Source organism: Leptonotus elevatus, chromosome 1 (assembly GCF_054856555.1).
Source record: "Leptonotus elevatus isolate MCC_2025b chromosome 1, RoL_Lele_1.0, whole genome shotgun sequence".
Taxonomy (NCBI): Eukaryota; Metazoa; Chordata; class Actinopteri; order Syngnathiformes; family Syngnathidae; genus Leptonotus; species Leptonotus elevatus.
In genome coordinates this window covers 42,595,163-42,612,897 of record NC_141239.1, presented here as the reverse complement: position 1 = coordinate 42,612,897, position 17,735 = coordinate 42,595,163, and the positions used below count along the sequence as shown (strand labels likewise).

The following is a 17,735-nucleotide window of genomic DNA, read 5'->3' as shown; positions in this document are numbered from 1 at the left end:
CAGCTGACTTGTCCTTAAACAGGCCACCGTACTGTACGATAGGTCAACACATGGGTTCATATGTCGCTCCGAATCAAGCTTTAGCACTTCGTGCTGTCACTTCCTTTTAGTCTCCAAATAAGGGCCAAAGTTTGCCTACATCATAGGAAGTCATGGAAATAGATAAAGAACTAAAACGTTTGAGACTCATACTGATGCCATCCTTCTCTGTGTTCAATATTAGAAAAAAAGCCAAAGAAAAAGCAAAAGGCTCTGGGGATTCTTGCAAGCTGTGTCAAGCTTTTATTTGACATTATCTGCGACGTCCTTATAGCGTCTAGCTGCTTGTTGCTAGGCAGAATTAGTGGGACCCAATTATTAGCGCCTTAGGAGCTACAAAAAACAAAAGAACACAGAAAAATGAATAATTAAAATAAATACGTTTTTTCAAATTTGACAAAAAAATACTTCAATATATGTTAGATACTACAATACAATAATAATAAAAATCCTCAAATTTACTTTTAATAAAATATTTATAGAATATTATTATATTATTATATTATTATTATAGCATGTATCATTTAATTTGTATTTAAATATTTAATGTATGATATTTAATACACAATATATACAAACGAATCATATTTAATTTGTTATGAAGAGAATTTAATGCACCAGTTACGTTCTCTATGCCATTTCCTCAGCAGCAACTAACGAGAGGGACAAATTGCGTCGAACAACCCCCCCACCCCCCACCCCACCAAAACAAACAAAAAACATAGCTTTTAATATTATTTATGACTTCAAGTGTGTTATGGTACCATGGTACCCTCCGCTAGATTTGGTAGGACAGTGTATTCCACTTGCCTCAATGCAAAATTGCTAATGCTAGTGCTAATCTTCGGCTATTTGCTAAATTGGCTAAATTGGATTGTTGAAACACCTTACTCAGAACCAAAGTTGATTGATTTATTATTACCATGGTGCCATCTGCTGGGACATTGTCCCACTTGTCCCAACTGCCAAATCTTTACCTTTTCGCTAAATTAGCTTGTTCACTTATAAAAACTCCTGATTTGGGAGCAGAACACAATTTTTGACACAAAAAAAAAGAAAAATAGCATTCTTCACCACGAGACAGTCATGACGTGGGCCTGGAACTGAAATGTGCGCATAAATAAAAATGTGGGATGATTTGCCGTCATGTCTTGATGCTTGCTTAACTTTTGGCTCTTCTCTCACATGCTTAAGTGGGTCACTCCAGCTAAATTTAGACTCCCTACCCCATTCTTCCCCCACGTCGACATGCAGGCATAATATTCCCAACATATTGTGTGTGTGATTTCAGAGGCGGTGCGGGCACGCGTGGACCCGGTCTACGCCGCCTTGCGCTACGGCACTTCGCTGGCGCAGATGAGCCGCTCCAGTTTCGGCAGCATGTCAGAGTCGCCCACGCGCAGTTTGGTACGAGCCGCGACCGTACTCATGAATGCACCCGTGTGTGCTGTGTGATTGAGAGATATATATATATATATATATATATATATATATATATATATATATATATATATATATATATATATATATATATATATATATATATATATATATATATATATATATATATATATATATATATATATATATATATATATATATATATATGTATATATATATATATATATATATGTATATATATATATATATATGTATATATATATATATGTATATATATATATATATATATATATATGTATATATATATATATATATATATGTATATATGTATATATATATATATATATATATATATATATATATATATATATATATATATATATATATATATATATATATGTATATGTATATATATATGTAAATTACAAATTCACAGTGACGTTACGGCCCCCTCGACCTGTGTTCTAGAACCAGGTTGAAAGAAGTTCTAAGGAACGGCTCCATTATAACCGCACAGCCTCGAAAACGTTTACTAGAAAAGCAACCACACTGGATGGAACCAGGCTGCTTCGGGGCTTATGTTGTGGATTTTCATCTCCCTTGGGGGGGTCTGGGACACAATTAGATTTAGTTATATATTTATTTCATTTTTTTGTTCCCAACTCATGCCCGTATGGTCTGGTCTTTGCCACCTCGTCCATCTTTTAAGCTCATAAGTGAGCGTGAGTCGCTTCAGTTTTGCACATGTCGTGCCATCAAAGGCCTCAATTAACATGTCACGTATGCTGTCGTTGATCAAAGGGTGAGGCGGGTGAGGAGAAGCAGGCGAGACAATGCAGCATGGAGGAAGACATCCCTCCGGAAACGGGAGGTAATATCACTGGAATGTGTTTGTCTCTTGAATACATGCATGACATGTATTTACACATGTTAATGTGTGTTTACATGCATGTATTTACCTTAGGCGCTCACACGCAGACTGATGGCCTAACCCGACTCCTCTTCTCAAGTCACTCAGGGGCCATAAACCTTAAAGGCGCGCATCCAGCACATTAAGACGACATTATGTACAGTCATTACTAGGGATGCACCGAAATGAAAATTTTGGGCTAAAACCGAAAATGAAAAATGCTTGGCCGAAAACCGAAACGGCGGGAAAAAAAATTATGCCAATTTTTACTATCATTGTATTTATTATAATTAATTAAAATTATAATATTATTATAAAATATTTATTTAGCACTGGCATTTTAACAAAGCACAATATTAATTGAAATGTGCCCACACCGCAGACATGTTGGCTAATAGTACATTAAACATCAAATGAGGGTTGAGTATTTTCTGGCGGTGCGATTGCACTTCATAGTCAATGTAGTTCGCACAGGCAGGCACTGATGCGTGTGGCGGGACAAGGTGCGGCGCACTTAAAATCCGCACATTCACATATTCACCAACGTTGAAAAATAAATACATACATTTGTTCGCACCAGATAATCGGCTTCGGGAACGGACTGCAAAGTCACACACAGCGTCCTGTACAGGTCTGTCGCCACCTTAAGATATCGTTAAGTGTTTCCGTTTTTAAAACTGTTGATAGGAATAGTGCTAGCATTAGCTAAAGTTTTTAGCACGGTCACCGGGATGCCAGTGAAAAAGTGCAACCATTCGAGTGGCTCTTATAAAAAAAATAAAAAGGGGGAAGGCGCTGCAGGAGAAAGAGTGGCTTACCTGTACTCCAGTACACGGCAGTTCTGTCTTTTTTCGACCCGCTTAAATATTGTACACCAAGCGACGCCCCTCTCCTCTGGTGTGCGCATTGACCCCGGGAGCTGCTGCGACTTACTGGTGAAAAGCCAGCGAGAAGAAAAGGCGGACACTCACCCCCGCGTTCGCTGTTTAATTCAAACAGACGCTTGCTTGCAGCGTTTTTTTTTGCTTGCGTCACCTCAACATCCTATTTCGGCCACATTCTTTCGGCTTTAATTTCATTTTGGGAAACCACCGAATATTCGGTGCATCACTAATCATTACACTTCATCAACCCACTTTATTTCTTTGCTTTTTCTTATTGTTTTTTATTTTTATATATATATATATATATATAGTGCTATTTTCCTTTACTAAAGGCATTTATGGTGTTTTGGGGATGTTGGAATGGATTTGTAACATTTTAAATGATTGTAATTACATGTAACATGTATTAACGTGTTAGTTTAAGGCCACCCAAGGAGGAAGAAAATATTTCATCCCCCCCAACCCTCCGATGTGTCTATAAATAGAATAATTTGGCTATAAAATTGCCATAAGCTTGCCTCCGCAGAGATGCTAACACTCCTTGCACATTCTCTGACAATGAGAGCGCTGCTGCCACCTACTGTAGTGGATGTGCAATTACATTTTGTCTAGTACGGGGGGGAAAAAATCCCTGGGGTCACATGCACCTCCCACGTGCAAATATTTACACGTGACATGCATGCATTTGCTAATGTTACTGTGTATTTACATGTACATGCGCGTGTACAGTATTTGTATTCATGCGTTTATACACGTCAGAGTTTTCTGGCATGTGTTCACACGTTTTCCATTCCAGACTCTGTTGCCGCTGACACTGAGATGGAGAAGGATGAGGACGAGAGTGGCAGTCAAGCTGAGACGCCTGCTGAGGTGTGTGCACGTGTGTGTATGTGAGGCAATCATAGTTGATGGGTGGGAAAGCATATTCGCGTGTCGATTTGTTTTGCATTTTTTAAAAATTATTTTAAAAATAAATATTTTTCTTTTTTTCCCTTTTTTTTAAATTTACTTTTTGTGTGTGTGTGTGTGTTTTTTTTTAGGGGACCCACCCCATGTTTTTTGTGGGGAAAAAATTGGGGGGAGGGTTGGCAGAAATGGATGAAATGTGTCTGCTGAATTTCCCATTAATATACATTTTGTTGCCCACTGAAAAACTTTTTTATCGACTGGTGTGCACACTCTTTTAATGTGTGTGTATCAGCTCACTTCCTGCTTCCGCTTTCCAGGTGCCCCCCAAACGCATCGAGGTGCACTCCATGCACACTTACGTGGCGCTCTACAGCTTTCTGCCTCAGGAACTCAATGACCTGGAACTTCAGTGAGTCAACACGCATCCTATTGTTTTGATTCAAATGTCCCTCCTACTTCATCATGGCGTCCTCAGCGGACACGTTCAGCCCCTCCGAGGACGACTAATTATGCACTCCAAACTCGTCAGCGTGCCCACGTAGTGGATGGAAGTCGTTGAAAGATATTGAGGTGTGGGGGCGTTCGCTGTGTTTAAATTGTTAGGCTGGATGAAATGGGCGGAGAGTTTAGTCCAATTTTCAAAGCAAGGCGAACGATAAGGAAGGAAAAAGGAAGGACGGTGTTGTAAAATGAGGCGTGCGTGGAATTGATGATTGACTATTGACTGTGTGTCTTTGATGATTAATGGCACTAACTTAACACGGAAGGACGCTAGTGAGTATAAGATTGATGCTTAACTTGATTCTAGGGCTGCAAATAATGATTATTTTAATAATTGATGAATCAGTCAATTATTTTGTCACTTAATCGATGAATTTGAGTTTTTTTTTTAAACGTGTTTTAATTTCCATCCCAGGATTCAAAAATGTTATTTCGAATGGACTGTTTAATTTGGATTCAGCACTAAAATAATTAATCTGCTTTCCTGGTAGACTACAGACATTGGAGAATATTTACTGTTTAGAGGCTCAAATTCTAAGTTAAACAAGGTCTCAAAATGATGAATCGATTATCAAAATGATTATCGATTTGTTGTCAATTGTTGCTCGGTTGCACCTGAAAAGTTAAGAATGAAACAGTTTGTGCACAGTGATTTCACGCTTTAATTCATTATGCTGCTCGTTCAACTGTGGCCACCAGGGGGTAGTATAATACAGACATACACTTACTACACAAAGTGAAACAGATGAAGACCAGCAGTTTTTCACAGAAGATAAAGAATGTCTTTGAATATTGTTATATGTTGTCTTCATGTGCTACTATCGTTTGTGTTGAAATTTAAGTTCTTTAAAGGCTTATAACTACAGATATACTGGTGCTTTTCCGTTAGCCTTGTCTATGCTGTTTCCAATTACGTGATAGCATTAAGCTAGCGGACTTTCTCAAGCCAAAGTTACTGTTTATGTGGTTTGGTTCAATACACAAAGTGTAACTGTCTTTTATTTTAAACTCAAGTGAGAGAGGCAGTAAGCATAGTTTATTTGAAGCCTCTTTTTTGAAGAATATTTCACGATCTGCTGCTTATTAAGTTTGCTGCTACCATCCAAGCACTCACAACTGAAGGGGGGAAAAAATCCTCCTAGTGATGGCTCGTACCTCGGAAAACTTGTAAGATGAGGTACCACTGTAGTAAGTGGCGGTGTTTCATTGGCATGCAGAACAGGTCAGCTGCAGCCTTCCGTGTAAGCCGCTTTGAAGCCCCACTAGAGCGAGCTGCAAAAACACATTTCACACAGCACTCACTGCAAAAACACATTTCACACAGCACTCACTGCAAAAGGACAGGGGAGGAGACATTTTACTTTTTTTCCACATTTAAAAAGCAGTTCCCCTATTGTGTTAATCATGCTGTATGTCTTTGACGAGCTTTCATCATTTCTGATACCTCCAGTATCATGAATTACAGAAAAATATTCACTTCACTTTTCTTTGAATTTCTCTTCCTTTTTTTTTTTAACGTAAATTTATGTGTCGAAAAAATTGCAGGTTTTTGTCTTGTTTTGCTTTTTTGTGTTTATAAAGGAAGAAGGTGGTCACCACTGCCCAGTTAGATGCAGTAATATTAGGTGGTTCAATATATGTTCAAATATGGTCAATTTCATATATTTCCAAAATTTATATTATTGGTGTGCCCCCGCGTGGTCTGTTACTTTTACGCAATTTTGACCAGCTGAAATCCTTAAATAGCTTGAGAATAAATCTATTAACACTCTTGCAAACACAAACAAACTCATGCAGAATCTGCTGTCGGCCACTGTACACACCCAAACACTCACACACAGACTGGGTGACATCACACAGCATCCGACTAGGCCCCGCTTCTTAAAGATACACTGCGCATTTTATGCTTGCAATTGTGGTGTTTAAAATATGTTTGAAAATGTGTTGAAATAAGTTTAAATGTTTAGATTGTGGGAGGGTGAAACCTTAAAAAAAAAATATATATATATATATTCATTGTGGATTTTCTACTGGCAGGTGGTTTTGGAATGCATTTAACATTTAACAGGGGTTCACTGTATGTCCTTTTAAGCTTATTCAGGTATCAGTATCAGTTTTCTATTATTTAGTGCTTCACTTTTTGTGCTAAATCTCATGGGTATTTCAGCCTCCTTTGTCGAAGCTAAGAACTTTCTTCTTTTTTTTTGCACTTGACTTTTTTGTCCTACTTTTATGTGCCTATCACAAATCCCACTTTTCATTCGTGTCTCTCCTGTCCTCATTATCCTTCTTTTGCCTTATCGTTTCCAGCCCTGGTGATCGGGTGCAAGTCACAGACGATTCCAACGAAGAGTGGTGGAAGGTGGGTGATGAGACATCATTTTCGTGTGTGTAGGAGTGTGTGGGTGTGTGGGTGTGTTCGTGCCTGGTATATGATAGCAGGTGTTTAAATCAAGCGCACCTGCTCTGACACAAATGGAGTCATTTCCCCAGAAGATTAGTCTAAAAAGAGTGTTGAAAAAAACAAAAACAAGTGTGATTCTAATGTGTAAGTGTGTGCACATCCAAGACGCACGCAAGCAACTGCATTTTCAATCAGCTCTGATTGTTGTTCGCACGTGCACATGATGTACACTGAACTCCGCCCTCACGAGCTGTGAAAAATGTGATGAAAAAAAGATACTGTGTGAAATATGGATGCACGGAATGTTTCAGCTGTTTATGCAAATGTATTTGGAAACAATTTCAGTTTGCCGGGAGTGATTATCGCCACTGGTTTTTCCAGTCGGCCACCAACAGACATATGCACACAAACAAATAAAAAAAAACTCATTATTAACAAAAGGAAATACAAATAATCTGTCTAATATCCATTTTTCAGATTTTGTGATTCCCTATTAGGTGATCATTAAAGTACAATGCCTTCGTAAAGTCTACAATAACATGTACGATCAACAGATGTGACGACAGATGTTTTTGATACTTAATCCCGTAATTTTGCTTTGTTTGCGTAACCAAATTTGTTTTAATAAACCATGACAAACATTGTGCTTTTTTTGAGTGGCATCTATTTTTGGGGCTGTCTCTATTGTTTGCGGACCTTTGAGATTGTTGTACTGGTGACTTCAGTTGTAATCTGTGATGGCTGTTAGCGTCTCCAAGCTAGCTTGGCAGATACATTTTGCTTAAATTACAATTTGGATTTGAGTGAGAATGAATCATAGCGTATTGTCATGTGTGCTAATGTCACTAGTCACAGAAATGTTTGAGTGGCAACTACAAAGGCCGACACTTAGAAGTGTTTTTTCATGTATGGGAATGTTTAGCTGGCTAATGAGCATTACATTAAGCTGTTAGCATAAAGTCAATAAAGCCCATCTAGGCAGTGTATCAACGTGTTTGCAGTTACTCACTGTTGGCATCTGACGGTGTCCTAGCACCAAGGGAGTTTTTAAACTTGAACACTGGACTGAAGAGACAAACCAACCTAGGTTAGCTTAGCGCATGCTAGCTAGTAGTACAACAGACATGACCCGGATTTATTTGACCAAAAGCGGGAAAAAAACCTTCCTGGGTTCTGCCGGAGGTTAAAGTAAGTTATTCTAAACTTAAAAGGAACATCAGTTGTCCATCCCTGATCCCCTTTATGTATATTGGTGTATCATGCAGTCAGGAATGATAAAATATTTGTTTTTAAATGGGCAGAATGTTTATAAAAATACACCAACAGTTGGATGTCCACCTTGAAGCAGTTGGCAATGTCGACATGTCGCACGAATAAAAAGTCATTTTTTCCTCAGCAGTATTGAATAACTCATAACTTAATTCTGTTGTTTTCGACCTCCCCCAGGGCAAGAGCGGTGACAAGGTGGGCTTTTTCCCGGCCAACTTTGTGCAGCGGGTGCGTCCCGGCGAGAGAGTGTGGCGCGTCATCCAGGCAACATCTGCTGGTAGCTGGGAGAGAGGACACATGGTGGTCAAAGAGGCGCAGGTAGCCACCCCGCAAGCTCCACTTTATGTTGTGTTTTACGAGCCCCCCTTGTGTCATTGTAACCACGGCAACCGAGTGACGACATTCTCAACCACTGTCCTGAGCTGCACCCGCACACACACTCACACAGATGACAAATAACAATAAAAACATTCTATTCTGTTACTATATTGTCAGCTCTTTAAAGTTTGCAGTTTTAAAACTAGTCGGTCTGAAATTTTCTTTTTTGGAATGGAATTTTAAAAATGAAAAAAAAAAGATTCTCCAACGCTTCATGAGCGTAGTGTGGGTATTGAGACTGGGCCAGAGCCGTATATAGAGAGAGTTTGGCCAACTCTGCAGGGTAACAAGATGGCGTCCATATATCATGGGACCAGCAGTTGACCACAGCGTGATTGGGCAACTGCTGGTCACATGACATGCGGACGCCATCTTGTTACCCCGCTGAAGCCGAGTTGGCTAAACTCTCTCTATATATGGCTCTGGACTGGGCCTTTGAGTCGTGAGGTGCTCCTAATAGATTGTCTTTTGTCAGATCTGCGTGGGCAAGCGTGAGGACGGCGACATCTTGGTGAAGCTGAGCAGCGGCAAGAAGCGAGGCCTGGTGCCCGCACACTCCATCGAAGAGATCTAAGCTTCGTCGACGTTGACGTCACCCCTCCCGTCTTTTTTTTCTTGTGGACCATGACAAAACAAGTCTCATCACTGTACATCTTAACGCATAACAAAATGGACTCTCGTTTGTTTACATTTGGGCGACACGCCTCCTTCTGGCTTTGCCGTGTTTCATCTCCCACATGAAAGAAAATGTCTAAGATGGAGAAGGCTGAAATGTGGTGCGCACAGGATTATGGGAGGCTGAACGGAAGTTGGGGGGTTGGTTACAGTTCCCCTCAGTTGGCAAAATCACACGCACACACACACACACACAATTGTTGTCTTAAGGGCACTATTCAGTTCTAATTGGATGCAGTAAATGCTTTTCTTTTGTGTAAACACAACAGAACCATTAGAAGTGTGTAAAAAAAAAAAGAATAAAATAAATGAAAGGTGGATCGGATTATTAAATGAACAAAATAATACAGATGTAACACAGCAAATGATTTTTTTGTTCCATCCGAAGAGTGTAACGTGTTGTTTGAAGGAAGTGAGTACACAAGCAATCGTTCTGCAAATCAAATGAAGGAGAACAGCAATCCAATCAGAGCAAGGCTTATTTACATATTGAATATTAATGAGAATTGAGGCTTTTGACTAACCTGAATATTGAAGAAAAACCATCCTGCGCATTTCCATTTCAGATTATCTTGCAAACCTGATCAAATCAAACATTAAAATTGTGATAAATGGGACCTTTAAAAACATAAGCATAAAATCAAAATGTACTGAACGTAAAAGTTGAATACAAGTGATCTGTACTTAGCTAGTCATTCGTTAACATAAAGTGAGCCCACGTACCACAATGGTAGCACACATTGATCCTGGCTTGTGATTCTCAAAGTGTGGTACTCATACCAGGTGCTCCCTCTGGTGGTAGGCAAAATAATTGCTGCTGAAGTACAGTTCACCTGTATTTAACTTATTTATATCATTTTGTTAAAAAAAAGAATTATTTTAAAACCTTATTTCGTAACAACATTGATTATTTAATGTACATTTAAATTATTATTGAAGAACAGTTTTTGTCTACCTACATTGAAGCACAATGTTAATGTTCAATCGGTGCATATTGTTGCAGTTCAATAACAGTCTTGTTTTCGATGAACATCTAGGCCTACTACACTACTGCAACTTAATGTTAGTCATGAAGGTGCTACATGGAAAGGTTGCATTTTGAACCACTTTTCTCGACAGATGGGCGACGCTAAATTGCAAAGCTTTTATTGCTGTTCAACATCAAACCTTGACGATCATTTTGATGATTCACCATGAAAAGAAAAAGGGGGCACGAGGGACCGTTCCTTAGATTTGTGCAGCTTTTATTATTCTAGTAATACTGTCAATTTATTTTGTATTCCATTATAGTCTTTTTCTTTCTTTTTTTCATTAGACCAACAGAGGCCGAAATCTTGCCTGGTGCGCTCTATGCTGCTGCTCAGTTAGGACACAACACATAATTAATCTGATGTCTAATGAAGCCAATTAAAAAAAAATAATCCAATTAAAAGGGGGAGGTAAAGATAGACCTGCGAGGAAGTTGTTCAGGTGAAAAGCAATTTTATTCTCATTTCCATGCAAAGAATGTTCGGGCGCGCAGACATTTGAGTATGAGCTGAAGCAAACGAGTGAGGAAGAACGTCCTGTGTGTGTGTTACGGTCAGACGGCGTGCGTGCGCGCGGACCCCGTGAGTCACCACCGATCCAAAGTCACCTCCCGCTCGGCTTCCTGTCGTCTGGCTTTCATGCGGGAACGAGGCCGGTCCCCGGTAAAGGACACCTCGCTTCCGTCCACTGCGTGGGGCCGCCGCAGAGTCAAAGCCGACATCCTTTCATCTTAAGCGTATAGCTTAGCTAGCTTCTTCCAACTTTTACATGTTGATTGTTTTATTCCATTGTACTGTGAAGACATGAACACAACTGGATTTAGTCCACATGTGTTAACAACACTGTAGCTTTCTAAACACCAATGTTTTGTCATTTGTTCTCCACATCTCTCAATAAAATGTCTTTTGGAATTTTTGTCCCGTCTCTTTAAAGTTGGTCCCGGAAGGACAAAAAATTAATATTGTCATTATCTTTTTACTATAAGCAAATTAAAAATAATGATTTGTGACGCTATTCTAAATGTCATTTCCTTTTTCACGGCTATCGTTACTTTGCGAAAAGACGTCCCTAAGAAGAAGCAAAACCCTGGAGTTCATCCAAGTTCCATTTCCTGCTCACCCTCTCTCGACACCCAACTGGTGGAACATTGCTGGGTGGGTATCGCATAATAAAGGCATCATAAAGGTTAGCGCCATACTATTATTTTTATCTTGCCATAAAGTTGTTTTCATCTTCAAAGTTAACACTGCGTGCAGGACTGACTTGAAGTTAAAAGTCCGAAATGGTTTGGTGTTGCAGTGCTTTTACTTTCCACATAATTGCGCTCTTGTAAATTTTCTGTCAATCATCGCTGGCAGCACTTTAGCACTCCAGTACGTCGTACGCTCGCAGCTTCCTGCTTGCTGCAGTCGAAACGTGTCCAAGGCCTTGCATTTGCATGCGGCACATTAAGTGCAATCATTGCTGTGCCACAAGTTCAAATAAAATACGCATTCTGACATTGAGACGCTCTTTCTAAAATTGAGCTACGATATGTCATGCATGGTTGTCTTTTCTTTTTTTAAATGAAATAAATAAATACAAATTCTGTGCATCACTTTAATTATGTTGTACAATGATGACTTTTGTTGCCACTGAGTGTTATTCTACTTTCCATCCATACATCCATTTTCTATACTGCATATGGTCAGGTCAGGAGTTTGGGCGAGAATTGAGTTACACCCTCAACTGGTTGCCAGCCAATCGCAAAATTCTAGTTTCCATTTGCAGAAAACGGAAGTGACATCAATTCATACCATGTAAAAACAAGCTGACAGTGTTGTCCTTATTTCGTAAAAAACAACAACACACGCACACACACAAATGCTGCCGGCAATGTTCTTTTTGATCAGCCAGAAACAATTGCCAACGTCACAAAATGCAGCTGGCGAGGAAATTTAGATGCAAAAATAGAGCGGAGAAAAAGAATTGTGGTTCAGGTAATCACAGTTTACTCACACGCACACACACACACACACACACACACACACACACACACACACTTGTCTTTGTAACATTGTGGGGACATGTCATTGACTTGATGCATTTCCTAGCCCCTATTCCTTACCCTAACTTCAACCCTAACCCAATTGAAACCTAAACTCCAAAACCAAGTCTTGACCCTCAAAAAGAGGTCTAAACTTGTGGGGCCCAGCAAAATGTACTCACAATTTCAAGTTGGTCCCCACAATGGTAGTTAAACCTGGGAAAACACGCATGTATGGGCCTCACAATGTAGCAAAGACAAAAGCGCACACACACACACACACACACACAATATACAGTCTGTTGTCTATAGCCTTCCTTTGTGTCCCCCATGCAAACTTACAACTTTATTCTTGTCATCCCCCCCCCCCAAAAAAAGAAACTTTATTTTTGACTAATTTTCTTAAAATAAAAACGAAAATGAATGGCTTTTTATTTCTATTACTTTATGTTGAGCATATCACTTTTTTTTCACTTTTTCATCTTCCTCTTTATCTCCAAATGTTCATATTTCATGACTCGAAAAAAATAATACAGTGCTACTTCTTTTTTTCTTATATCACCACTTTTGTGGCGGCTGTGGCTCAGGAGGTAGAGCCGGTCATCCAGCAACGGGAAGGTTGGCTGTTCGTACCCGCTCTCCCCAAGTCATTTGTCGTTGTGTCCTTGGGCAGTGCTACTCACACTGGTGTCTGAAAGGTGCGAATGTTTGGAGGCGGTCGGAGGGGCCGTAGGCGCACACTGGCAGCTATGCTTCTGTTTGTCATGGCTGTGCTTTCAGTGCGGTGTTTTTTTTCTTCTTTCAGTCGCTGATTAAGTAGAGGGGCGTGTCCTCCTGCGCCGCACCTGTTCCACATTCACGATCAACGCTTTATAAGGACTGGAACTGCCGACACTCCCTATTGAACTTGCTACGTCCAAGCTCTTTATTCTGACTTCGTGCTTCCAAGTTCATGTTTCTCGTTGCCTTCCTTGTTTCCAGCCATTACGTGAGTCCTTTTTTGATCCGTAGTTTTATGTTTTGTCTCCTCTGCTTTTTGCCTGACTGCGTTTTGCTTATTTGCGTTGTGCGTTTTTATAGCCTTCGGGTGTATTTTTTTTTTTTTTATTTCCTTGCCGCGTCGGCAGGCGACTTTAATTAACAGTTTTTCTCCTGGCTTCGTCCAGCATTTTTTGTTGTAATTTTCCGCTGTGTACAAATACATTTGTCAACTCCCCTCTCTGTGTATCTCCGTTTGTGGGATCTACTATCCGGCGTTTCCGGAATTCATAACACCGTCAGCCTGCCCCAGGGCAGCTGTGGCTACTAAAGTAGTTTGCCGCCACCAGATTGTGAATGTGTGAGTGCATGAATAATGCATCCACTGTACAGTGTCGAGACCAAAGGTAGGCATTAAGGGCCGAAGTCCTGCAGGTTTTGCATGTTGCCCTTCTCCAACACAAGCTGATGTATCGAGGAGGACCGAGCTTGCCCACCTCTGGTCTAGACTCTAGAAAAGCGCTATATAAATCAGATGCATGTTTACATTTTCTCTTAACATATAGGTCTGTTATATTACATTTGTTCAAATACACCCCCCCCCCCAAAAAAAAAGTTCTTTATTTTTAAAAATGGAGCATGAATCTCCCAATTCAGATTCCATATATCCAATTAGCATTAGCTTGCTAGCCCCTGTTTATAGAGTGTGGGGGGGGGGGGGGGGGGGGTACATTTCCCTGTGGCACTAATTACAGGTAGAATAACACCTAATGAGTCTGAGTCAGTGGTTGCCCTACATTTGTTCTCCATGTGATTAATCTCAACTCCGACCCTGTCTGTCTCGCACGCGCACGCGCACACACACAGCTTTTGTCATCATTCACACTGGTCCACATTGGAAGAGAAGACTTCATAAGTGGCTGTTTTAGACGACAAGCACGACTTCATCTTGGCCTAAACGAGAGGAAGAATTTTCTGGTCTTGAGTGAGTAATTCACTTGACTTTGTGGCTCTGCAGCATGAGTACACACGCACACACACGCAATGCCCTCACTTCTATATCTTTCTGATGGTCAGTAATGAGAAACAATTGAATTAGCGTGTGCGCTAGTGACTCTTGTTTGTCTGCTTGGCAGTCGGTGTGACGTCATGTTGTGTTTATGGGACGGTCGGGACCCATTCTTTGTTATTGATATAAATGAATTCCCTCAAATTATGACTTGTTTTGTTGGCAGGATGACGTACAAATTTAAGGGCTAATCTGGATCACAGTGGTGATGGAAATACCGATGACTAGTCTTTTCCATTGTATTCCGACAGGAGTGGCGAATATCGAATATCTACATCCCATTTACATGCCACAAACTGGTGGTAAAGAGCCACTTTTTTTCCTAAACGTTTTTTTCTAAAGGATACTCAACTCCAACTAATTTGGCACCCAGATGTCCCATCAATTCACATTTCCTTTTTCATTTTATACGGATTTAGCAGTATCACTAGCATTGGCCGTGTTGACATGGAGCCTTGTATTCTGATTGGAATTGGGCTAGAAGCCCAAACCAAATGAAAATTCTCTGTATAAACGCCTCAATCACAAGAAACGGGCCTAATCAGAAGGGAGTTTCATTTGGATTCACAGGGCGGAATATTCCTTTTGCCAATCCGATCATAAGTACATTGTCATCATGTGATCACGGTGATTCGGAAGGTTGAGAACACCACAACTGTATATTGGATGCTGTACATCCCCATTTACTTGAACATTGAATTGCTCATAGTCAACAAAAACAATTACTAGTTTAGCATGGTTGGCAGCCATGTTTTTTGTTTGTTTACATTCAGATGATTTGTCTTTCCAGTGTCAAATACAACATGCACTTGTTGATTGGCTTGGCTTCTACTTATTTAAGTAAAACACCCATCGTCGTTAAATCATGTACATCATTTTAAAACAAAAAACAAAATCCAGATGAGTTTCTACCTGCTCCTTCCGGATGGGTTTGGATGAAAATGACATTGTGGAGGAGCGCCTCAGGGAGATGTTTGCATATTCCGTGCTAGCAGGATTCCTCCAGGCTCCTTTCACATTTTATTAAACGCATTTTATTAAAACGCCTCTTAAGTCTTAATTGAGACGCAAAAAGAACCATGTGAGATAACATGCTTTTAATCAGGGTTTCGCTGCTTGGCACTGTTGATAAATTATTATAATTGGTAAAATAGCGCTGGCGTGAGGTGGTGATTTTTTTTCTTTTTTCTTTTTAGATGACGCTCTATCATGCTTTGATAGATGAGGCGGTGAAATTGGGGCCACATGGACGCATCTGTGGACCTATATTTAGGCAACTACAAGCATTTTCCCAGGGCCCCAAGAATCCTTGGGGGGCCCCCAAACCGCTCATAAAAATTATTTAATGAAATTTGTATTAAAATATGCATGCTTAACAAAGCAATTAGTTTAATTCTTAACTCCGGCCGGCCATTTTGAAACTTGCTGTTGACCACATATGACATCACAGTGCCTGCAGACATCACATTACCAAACCCAGAAAACAGGTGAGCCGTGACATTTGTAAGCTGAGCCCTAAGGCACTGTGATGTCATTTTCAATTGACAGCAAGTGACAGACAGTACAAGGCAAAATTACCCCCCCCCTTCACCCCACCTGAGAAAACCGGGTGGATTTTGCTGCTTAATTCACAGTCCACAAATGCAACATTAATCAGAATAATGTATTTAGACTTAGGCATAGAAATATTATTGTAGAGAAAATGTTGACTTGACTTAGCCATATTGTATTTAAACATGTGAAATAGTAAACAATAAGGTTAAATACGCCCCTGCGTGGACGCCTCCTCTAAAGCGCAATCCAACAGTCACCGAGATATGCACTCAAATAAGCCTACACCTGATTTATGGATTCCTATTTGGAGGCAGACAAAGGAAGCACCCGTGTGCATGGAGAAGCTGTGAATTTCTTATGTTTGATGTACGGCTGGTGTGACAGTATTTAATGATGGCGGTCGTTTGACAAACAGCCCGGCTTCCGATGGAATACCAACAAAGATGATGGCTTGACAGAACAAAGGAGGGGGGCGGGGGTAGCAAAACAGCGCGAAGACCCCAGAAGTTTTGCTACAAAGCCCACGAAAAGAATTTGCAAATGGCCGCCATACTCACTATTGTTTCCTTGGCAACTTACAGAAAGGCTGAATGAAAATGATTTTGCCAACTATTGGCCTGGCATGCCCGTTACATTACTTTTCAGAAGTCCATAGGAAAAACACAACACAACGTTGCTCTTACTAGGCTGTTAATGTCATGGCTGCATGTTGCTAGGCAGAATTATCATCCATTGTCATGTTTTGCCCCAAAAGTCTGCAAAAAGGGTTGGTATACGGTCACTGATGACTGATGCCTGGTTTCTTTGGCAACTTGGGACAGAGGGTTGGCAGGAACAAAAATCTCAATAAAGCACTATAAGTATTGAGAAACAAACTACCTGTATATATTTTATAAAATGCAGATAAAGGGAGTTTTCTCAGAAAGTGACTGTCAACTACTAGCATACATTGCCAAATACCAGTACCGGTCTGCGGGCCATTTAGGTACACAGACAAACAAAATTTATTGATCAGAGTCTAGAAGAAGTTTTAACAATCTTGTGCCACTGTCAAACTACTAATTCAACTTTTTGCCCCGAGTTGCAAGCGGAAATTTGGGTTACGAGCGCTAAATGGAGGCAGCGAAATTCACAAGAATCAGATAGTTAACAATTCTTTAAAAAAAAAAAAAAAAAAGAGGCCAATGCATGATTTAAGCTGTTTATTGCCATTCTCAGTTGAGGTAGGGACAAAAGAGTTCTAGACTATATTTAATCAAACCACAACTTACAAAAGTCCACTAGCTTAATGCTAACACAATGAAGCACCATGGACATGCTAGCAATAATGATTTCAACACAAATTACAGTGTACCTGTACGTTGCATACTTTTAACACCAGCGTGGGAAGCAGATAATATTTTCATGAATGGGACTTTTGTGCTTGTTATCGTCTGCGGGGCCTCTTTGACAAACTTCAGCCTGAAACAAAATCCACTCTGGTTGATTGCGACTGTTACATCCACCGTCATCATCACCATCAACTCACCACTGTCCCTCACAAAGGGCGCTTAAAAGCATCCATCTAGCAAAAGAGTCAATGACCCTCCGCTGAAAAGCTAGACTTTGGTTGCCATGGCGACTGCTTATAGCCTAAACGCCGCTTGTCGCATGTAGCGGAAGAAAGACAAAAAAAAACGTGACATGATTAGATGTTCCTTGTAGACTGA

General features: G+C 40.2%; 1 protein-coding gene across 1 annotated transcript in view; it reads left to right on the top strand.

The window, feature by feature from the left end:
- Window positions 1-11,310, top strand: part of LOC147182289 (SH3 and cysteine-rich domain-containing protein 2-like) — a 28,921-nt gene extending 17,611 nt beyond the window's left edge. The window contains exons 5-11 of the mRNA XM_086060030.1: window positions 1,331-1,446; window positions 2,242-2,311; window positions 4,031-4,104; window positions 4,461-4,552; window positions 6,955-7,006; window positions 8,495-8,635; window positions 9,171-11,310. Of these exons, the coding sequence (XP_085916156.1) occupies window positions 1,331-1,446; window positions 2,242-2,311; window positions 4,031-4,104; window positions 4,461-4,552; window positions 6,955-7,006; window positions 8,495-8,635; window positions 9,171-9,269 (644 nt within the window). The 3' untranslated portion in view covers window positions 9,270-11,310. The remainder of the gene's footprint in view (window positions 1-1,330; window positions 1,447-2,241; window positions 2,312-4,030; window positions 4,105-4,460; window positions 4,553-6,954; window positions 7,007-8,494; window positions 8,636-9,170) is intronic.
- Window positions 11,311-17,735: the final 6,425 nt, after the last annotated feature.